This window comes from Mya arenaria, chromosome 10 (genome assembly GCF_026914265.1).
Source record: "Mya arenaria isolate MELC-2E11 chromosome 10, ASM2691426v1".
In the NCBI taxonomy this organism is placed as follows: domain Eukaryota; kingdom Metazoa; phylum Mollusca; class Bivalvia; order Myida; family Myidae; genus Mya; species Mya arenaria.
The window spans coordinates 26,556,296-26,565,398 of record NC_069131.1 but is presented as its reverse complement, the minus strand read 5'-3'; the positions used below and the strand labels follow the sequence as shown (position 1 = coordinate 26,565,398).

At 33.5% G+C, this 9,103-nt stretch overlaps 1 protein-coding gene and 1 long non-coding RNA gene across 2 annotated transcripts; both read right to left on the bottom strand.

Moving 5' to 3' along the window:
* Nucleotides 1-1,745: 1,745 nt before the first annotated feature.
* LOC128205371 (proprotein convertase subtilisin/kexin type 5-like) lies at nucleotides 1,746-4,723 on the bottom strand. The gene is made up of 3 exons (XM_052906951.1): nucleotides 4,126-4,723; nucleotides 2,915-3,043; nucleotides 1,746-2,703 (listed from the first exon to the last, which is right to left on the bottom strand). Exons 1-3 carry the CDS (start codon nucleotides 4,442-4,444, stop codon nucleotides 2,594-2,596), a joined length of 558 nt encoding a protein of 185 aa, XP_052762911.1. The 5' UTR covers nucleotides 4,445-4,723; the 3' UTR covers nucleotides 1,746-2,593.
* Nucleotides 4,724-5,452: 729 nt separating this feature from the next.
* LOC128205372 (uncharacterized) lies at nucleotides 5,453-8,626 on the bottom strand. Its single transcript, XR_008256228.1, has 3 exons — nucleotides 8,565-8,626; nucleotides 5,740-5,810; nucleotides 5,453-5,612 (listed from the first exon to the last, which is right to left on the bottom strand). It is a non-coding gene; the product is annotated as an uncharacterized LOC128205372 (long non-coding RNA).
* Nucleotides 8,627-9,103: the final 477 nt, after the last annotated feature.

Below are 9,103 nucleotides of genomic sequence, written 5' to 3'. Positions count from 1 at the left end.
TGGCAGTATGGTGCAGCACCAAAGATGATGGATTTGTTTCTGCAGTAAAATATATACACATATAAATACATTAGTGTTATTTAAAATAAAAAAGATACATATAAATGACCTGAGAATCACCAATTCTTTTAGAATGACATCATTATATACTCATTTTTATTCAAATTTAATAACACCTATAATAAAAAAATATTGACAGATACATCCATGGTATTCATTTGAGGCAGGTAAGAAATCTTACTATTTTAAGCAAAGGTGTCAACCCCAGAAAAAAACTATGGCTTAATCACCAATCAGCTGAATCATCTGTAAAACAATTTTACCAAATTTAAAAAAAAAGCATCTTGTAATGGAATTTAAAAGCTGCACTCTCACAGATTTACCATTTTTGCAACTTTTTTTATTTTTTGTCTTGGAAAGGGCAATGTTTTGCATAGATATATGTAAACCAATGATAGAAGATTGCTGACAAAAAATCAGATCGTAGATTTTCATTTTTCCGAAAATTAATATTTTATGGCTTAGACCGTAACAGTTAATGAAAAATGCATAAAACATTAATTTTTAACTTAATTATTAAAATCTGAGATCTAATATTTTGTCAGCTGTCTTATATAACTGGTTTATAAGGATTTTCGCAAAAAATGCCTCGTTTCAAGACAATAAAAAGTTGTCAAAACGCTTAATCTGTGAGAGCGCAGCTTTAAATATGTATTAACAAAACAATAATTTTAACGTTATTTTAACTATAATTGTAAGATTCCTGAAATAATTAAAGATGAAAGATAAGTTGCAAATAAGTAATAATTTACCTTCTCCTCCTGCTCATTGAACTTTGGAGGAGTCACCCCGTAGATATATGCCAGAAGTGGCCCTTCTATGTATCAGAACAGATACAGAGTCACACCACCTGTCAGCGCTGCCATCTGACGCCTCCTCTTCACGTCCATCTTGATGTTGGTTAATTTCTTATTAAACTCATCAAGAGTTCTAATGCAGACGCCCTGGGCATTCAGTCTGAAAGTCAAATATTTTTTCTTTAAATTTTATTACTAAAGCTTCTTAGAGGATATCAGGGACGGGCGGGTGCTATGATTAAAACATACTAACAATAAATTGTGAAAGAAAGAGTGTGTGCCCGAACGGCTGACACTACAAATACATGTGTAACTTACAAATTAACATATATGGATACCTTTGTGAAACAAATCGTTACAATATTTGAATGAAACATAAAACAACTAAAACAACTATACCTATATCAAAAAGCAGTATAAAACTGTAACATAGTATCTGATAATTGTCGTCATCCGTCATAGTCAAAGTTCCAAAACAATATTTTAAAAAAATACCCCACCTCTTTTCATTCCTCTTCCACGATTTTTCTTCATCGACATGAGTAATGGTTGGACTTGCTTTCAATGGCATGGCTTTCATCAAGGAATGAATACCTCAGCATTTCATGCTCTGCTCTGGACCAATTCTCTTTCCTTTTAAACTTCTGCGGTGTCGTCATTGTTTATCTTTTTGACATGTGCGCGCCAAAAGAGTTTTCTACCTCCAATCGGAGAGTTACGCATTATTTATTCCTACGCAAATATTTACACTTACGAAATTTTAGTAAAACGCACGTACGCAATTCGTATTATTTACGTAAGTTGAAAATGTACGTAAAACTTACGCACAACTTACGAACTGTTAGTAAAACGGGGCCTAGGTACCTATGTTTGAATTTGCCCGAAAATAGTTCTTTTCTTTAACTTTATTCAATACATTTATAGCAAAGTTGTTGCATCCAAATACGTCAATTTTAATTCCAAACATAAATGGATTTTATAGTGCATAATGGAACAGTCACCAAACAGTATCTATTGATGTAACAATTATTCTGCAAGTCACAGACTACAGAACACAGGTCATCGTTCAAAATGTCAAAATCAGTGTCACCACATGTTAAAAATATTTAATTCACGTTGATATGAAAGGATAAAGTGTTGATGTTCAGAAATGCACCGCCAAAGAGATAATTCATCGCTGTTGTAAGTGAGCTTTTCCGTTCATCACAGAAATGAAATTAATTATCGTTGAATGCTACGCAGTTTGCAGCATTTGCGGGTTCAGCATTAGTAAACATGCAGATTTTCTGGCCGATTTTTTTGCCTGTGTCATGATGGGAATTTATGAGGGAGTGATTGTTGTGGTCGGTTGTTGGCGGACTATTGATAAGATATTTAAACACTCTTACATATCAGAATAGAAAAAGTCCGTTTTCGCGGTCACATGACCAACAGACTGTAGATAAACATGACGGGGTCTACTATTTTAATACACTAAACTTTACACGGCATTTTGTTATTGGACCGATTTGTATGCAAGTGACAGGATAAATATATATATGGTTGTAACGTAATATGATGTACACACTGGATATATTGTTCTGAAATTAAGTAACCAATACTCGATACCTATTGAAACTAAGACAGACTGTACCTTATAAACTAGCAAAATATGTAAAAACAAACGTCACTGTGCTCTAGATTCCGTATAAAAATGAACAATCTCGCTACACCCCCTTAATTATACATTTGAACATCTACACTGAAAGAACGGAATAACTTTCGTCAGCATTCGTGTATGTTGGTTCGTTAGTCTGTCCTTGTAGCTGTTCATATGACATCACGGTTTCACTTTGATCGTCCTGTGCTGAAATTGTTATATAGGGCATCTCATAGATTTCAAGGTAAATACTTACTTTTCCATATGCTTGTGTTTATTTGAGACAGGAGCTCTTTGATATTATTTTGATGAAAACTTACTTGGTTTGTCCGGATATATCATTATTATTTCAAATTAAAATTTATGAAAATGAGTATCAGCACGATGCATATCAATATACAAACTAATATAACTTTACCTGTTGGTTTAGACCTTCGTCTGTTCCACATGTAGCAACCAGCAGCTGTGCAAATAAGCGAAAGGCCCAAAACAACCGATAAAGCTGAGAGGGCCCTTATTGTTGAAGAACCAATGTCAATTCGTTGTTCTGAAATAACAATGTTGGTATCAACTGGTAGCCAACTACATTACACAATTTTAGTGTATAATATACAGATATGTTATTAAAAGAAATATTTGATTTACTGTAAAAACATTTATACGCTACTTAATCTTATGATGTAACTTTAGTCATAACTTTACCTTAGTTGGTAAAATGCATTGCGAATTTCAACAACTTTCTAAATTACTTTAATAAACTTTAAAAGTGAAAAGGCTACATTTTTAATTATTTTTACTAAAATCTATGCCCATTTGTATCAGGAAGATATAAGGGAAAACTCATCAATCGTCCGATCCTTCCCCATGTCTTAACCACCGGACAAGTTTAACTCCATGATGTAACAGATTGTATACAAAACATATTATTAACACTACCTTGTTTCAAAATTCCGAATATACGTCATAGAGTGCAAGGCAAAATTAACATGAAAACCATTGTTGTAACTGATCAGAGTACTTGTATTTAAGCTTATTGCTACCTCAATCTTTGTAGAAATAGACGTTAGTCATGTTACCCTTAAGCTGAAGTTAAAAAAAGTTATTTATGTGGAATAACAAGTCGACTAGCTTATATCACATTAACCTCATTATTTGTGGATTATCGCTTAAGCCCTACACTCGGCACAACCTTTTAAACAAGTCAAATGTTTTTTAATGTAACCATTCTTATTTTTACCAGCTGCTACATAAATTGTCTAATGCAGAGACACTGGTAAGTAAATTAATGTATCTATACATGTTCTCTTTTTCATAAGTACGCTTTTAACGTATTCCGATACTTGTTGAGAGCTAGATCTTTTTTCAGTGTTTCAACCTACAACAATATACAAATCAATGATGAGGACATCACAACTAAAATAAAATACTTAAAACAAGCCTTATATAAGTTACACCGGAGTGAAGCATTTACGTGGGTATCATTCGCAGCGAAGTTTTCGATATGCAAAATTCAATCGAAATGTTTATAAAACTAACTAATTTCTTTATTTTTTTAAATGTACTAGTGAGTCATACAGACAAACGTTTTTAATATGTAAAGTAAAGAGTGTTGATGGCAACGACACATACCTGAGCAATATCTGCCTTCAAGGTCATTGATGCAGCCATTTACTTTCGCACAATTGCAAATCCCACCTTTACAGCTACTACTGCAACTTATACAGCTACCATTGTCGTTGAGATAAAAACCGTTGTTACACTCCAAACACTTTCCATGAATCTGAGTACATCTTAAACAGTCCGTACTCAGGGACAAACAACTTTGAGAACAATCCATACCGTAAAAGCCGTCAATGCAACCAGAAATACATTCTGGTCCACCTTTGCACGTACCATTTTTGCAATTTTCTGGACATTCACAGCACGCATTGTTATCAACATAAAACATTTGGTTAATACATTGATCACACCCACTATCGATACAATATTTCGATTGACACTTGCATTGTAGTTCAGGATTAGTGTACCCATGCGAACATGAAACACAAATATCACATCCAAACGCACAGTTGCAGTTAGGAGGACATCGACAGGTTGATCCACTGTAATCATTGAAGCATGAATCGCAGTATGATGTATTAGATTGTTGACATGTTGCGCATGTATTGTCACAAGGGGTTGTGCAATTATCACCCGAATATCCGGCAACACAACCATGTGTGCATATCCCTTCATACTGCGAGCATGTGCCCTCTTTGCAAGTATCCGGACAACGTAAGGTACATGATTGACCGTAAAGGCCACCTGTGCATTGTTCACATTTATCGCCTGTGAAATTAGGAAGACTACACAGGAGCCGTTGTTTCTATCACAAGCCAATGTTTTGTTACAACCGACACTGCATACTTGATCACATCGATCACCGTATCGTCCATCTGAACATGTATCACATGTTGTTCCTATAAAGTCATCTCGACAGGTACACGTACCATCTTTTAAACATTGACTAACACAGCCTACAGAACAGAGTTCATTGCAGTGTGTACCGTGATATCCGGATATGCAAGCACTACATGTAGTTCCATTAAATCTTGAGGTACAGTTACACGTTCCATCATCATTGCAAACTCCATTTTGACATCCAATGGAACAAGGTGTTTGACAATAAGTGATGCTGCCATAGAAGCCATTTTTACAACAAATGCAATCTCTGTCAGTCGTACAGTGGCAGTTCTGATTTGCACAGTTTAAAATACAATTTGAACCATATTTTCCTGGTATACATGACTCGCACCTAGGCCCTTCGAAATCAGCTTTACAAGGGCTACACATTCCATCGTCATTACAAGTTTTATTTTCACACCCGACAGAACACTGCTTCCTACAAGAACTGTTTTTATCATAAAATGTATCTTTGCAAGTGAAACATATTCTGCCATAATTATGTTCACACGTGTAGCAGTTTTCAGGACAAGAGTTATGACATCTGTGACTATATATGGTTGCAACACATCCGTCTGTACAGCGGTTATCAAAGTCACATTTTGACCTTCCTCCTTTACAACACACACAGTTTTTATGGCAATTCACCTCCTCTCCGTCAATCATTACCGTCACTGAAAGGAATTTGTTTTAAAGATGGTAATATGCTGTATCAAATGTGTCCTTTGTTGCTTTTACATTAGATAAAACCGATAGTTTAACACACTATACTTAAATATTCAAAATTTTACATCTACATACCTGCCATACAAGCTCGAACGAAGCAGAGGACAGTAAATATCCAAAATTTCATCTTTGTCTTGCTAAATTCTCTGAAACGATATAATGGAGATAAAGGTTTAGTGAGGTTTTTCTTTTCTTAATCAATTTCCATTAAAAGTTAGGTGACTTTATTATAGCTGGTAGTGCAAATTGTGTAAAACGAACACACATTTGCTCAATAGTAGTTATTAATAACGTCACCCCGAACAATGCCTGTCAAACAATAATTATATTTGCACGTGTAGCAGTTTTCGGGACAGGAGTGAACACATCTGTGACCAAAAACGGTTGCAACACATCCGTCTGTACATACGTTACTATATTCACATCTTGACGTTCCTTCTTTAAAACACACGCAATATTTATTGCAATCCACCTCCTTCCCGTCTATAATTGCTGTCACTGGAAGGAATTTGTTTTAAAGATGAAAATAATTTTATGCTGTATCAAATGTTTCCTCTGATTCTCTTACTTTATATAAAATCAATAGTTTGACATTTCCTATACTTAAACATTTAACATAATTTTACATTTACAAACCTGCCATACAGGATCGAACGATGCAGAGTTCAGTAAATATCCAAAATATCATCTTTGTCCTGCAAATGTCTCTAAAGCTTATTGATAGCATGTTTAATTTCTAAATTAGTTTCCAGTAAGAGTAAGGTGACTTTATTATAGCCGGTAGTGCAAAGTGTTAAAATCGAACCCAACTTTGCTCTATCTCAGTCATTAATAACGTCATCCCGAACAATGCCTGTCAAACTAACAATATTTATTAATTGACGATTGACCTAAAAAGTAAAAAAAGTACAATTATTCAATGACCTGAATTTTAGGAGATAAACTTGAAACACTAAAACAAGCATTTTTGCAAATAAAGGGTTGTCTGTTTACATAAAAATGTGTAGGTTGAATTAGAAGTTTAAAACCGAAAGGGGCCAAACTTCTTGTTTAAAAGAGGTGTCAATTTAGACAAGAGATGTATAGCAATCAACTTTTTCTGGCATAATGAATATAAAATATATTTATCTCGTCTGTTGATCAAAATATACCATTGCCTGGTCTTTGGCATTTTTATGGAATCGTCTGCATTCGTACGCTCACGCACACCACGTTAACATTTGATAAAAGTTTGAATGCAAGGAGCTGAATTTCGTTCAAGGATGTGTAGGGATGTACCATTTGATGTTTTAAATGCCAGTTTAGTCCATGTTTAGTTAAAGAACCTCGATTAATGGTAATTATATCCAAATCACCTAAACATAAAAGACACGCAAGCGCTATGATGACGGACATTGGAATTGGAAAACGTGAAACAGATTCTTAGATTGAACTAGTTGGGGATGTATTTATATATGTTTGACTTATTTTAAGTGTTTGAAATAATACAGGGATAGGTTAACTTATATTCAATATGGAACTTTTGAAAATCCGATGAAATATTCTCAACCATTATTGCATATTGAAAATTAGAGAATCATAGTAATATGAGTCATTCATTGCTTAATTTGAAAGCGTAATATATTAAAGTCATGTTATGACCAACTACTAATAAGACAACGAATTCGGACAAGCAACTGGGGACCACTGTTAGTAGAGATGTTTATCATTTTCTTTGAAACGGGTTACAAGTTGTTTGTATTTTATAAATTGCTCATTGATATTCTTTCGTTGTTTTTAAACATTTAATATTGCCGTAATTTATACGGGGTTATAAGCCACTCAACGATTAAAGTGGAACTCTTATTCACAATCAATTCATACACATGTATAACAAACATAAAGTTTGAGTGATAAACCTGTAAATTCTCACTAAATAGTGTATTCATTGAAACTGTTAATTACTGATGACCAGATTTTAGCCGTGTATTTAATAGCTGAAACCGCAGATATAGTACATGATTGGTGAGTGCTAAAAGATTTAGTGTGATCTACTTTTGTCTCATAAGATAGAAATACCATGTTTTCTGCACCTTTCTTTCAAATCAAACTTAGTGTCCTTCATAAGATTAATTATTTTCGACATCTATTCATTCTTTTTGGTATATTAAAACAATTGTATTTATTTTGGTAAATGTTATTTGGGAGTAATAAAATAGGTTGCATTGATAATCTTATTATCACGGACACACACTCACACACATATAATATTATTATTATATCAAGTATATCAGAGTAATGGAAACCCGGCTTATGTCATCGGTTGGTTCAAGAGAAGCAGCTTTATTAGTTGACCGGAATAGTAAAGTTTTGAACGTTGAAGTCAAACTAGTATCTTCTTTTTTAAAGGCGCTTAGGATGAACCAATCGTGAGTAACCAAAATACGGATATGTTTTACAGTTTTCAAGTAAGCTTATTTTTTTCATTTACAGTAGCGTCATTTTTATTTATTTTTTGGATTCGTGCTTTTTATTCAAATGTTATTGTATTCAAAAAAGGAAGTGAGGCAAATTTCGTCTTTAAATACCTTGAGATCTTAACACTTATCCCATATATTTGCTCTATTGAAAAAAACAAACATTTGAACTGTGTTTGTGTGTTTCAGCTTTAAAGACACCGTTTAGATCTCGGGCGGAACTATTAAAGCAGCTACAGTTTATTTGTTTAGGAAGGAAAATTATGCTAAATGAATCGTTCTAAATTAGGATAAAGAATGGTCATATCTTTTAAATCGTAAAGCAATTCAAGAGACTTAGCTGTGTGCGGTTGTACATTATTTCAACAACTATTACGTACGATACAATATTTAAAAAAAACTTATGTTTTACGGTATTACTATTGAACATTTTTTAAAACTTACGTAAAACTTGAAAAGAGTCCAAATCCTACCCAAAACACTTCATTACCGACTTTCCAATTGTTAATATCCAAAACAGGAAGAAACATATACAAAACACATAGACGCTTAACTACCTTATAAACTAAGGACAAATATGTATATTGTGAACTTAATAAGGAAAACAAATATAATCATATTCACCATGAGGAATTTATTTCCGTATATGTTAAAATATACAAAACAAATGGCCGTTTCTTTTCTCGACTTGAACAGAAATTCAAACTGCAAAACTTTTATTAATGATCTTTTTTTCGAACATTTATATTACATATGTGCTATAAAGAGTCACAATTCATCGAATTCGACACTATTACCGAGAATTAAATTACATTACAGGTGTTATTGTTCATCGGATACGTTACTTGTATTCTTGTAAATGCAATAAGGATGATCCTGTCTTGTAACCTGGTTTGGTAAAAAGAGCACATGTTACATATGATAATGTTCACCTGACCAACTGATTGAGTTTTCTCAGAAAGGTCTAGCTTAAACTGTCTTTA

Bases quoted from the DNA above. Each gene is read 5' to 3' on its own strand.
- LOC128205371 (XM_052906951.1), bottom strand. From the start codon at position 4,444: ATGTTTTATGTTGATAACAATGCGTGCTGTGAATGTCCAGAAAATTGC. The intron at 3,044-4,125 runs GTATGTGTCGTT...TTGTTATTTCAG, and splicing joins TGAAGGCAGATATTGCTCAG to AACAACGAATTGACATTGGT. The intron at 2,704-2,914 runs GTAAAGTTATAT...TAACAATTTCAG, and splicing joins ACGAAGGTCTAAACCAACAG to CACAGGACGATCAAAGTGAA.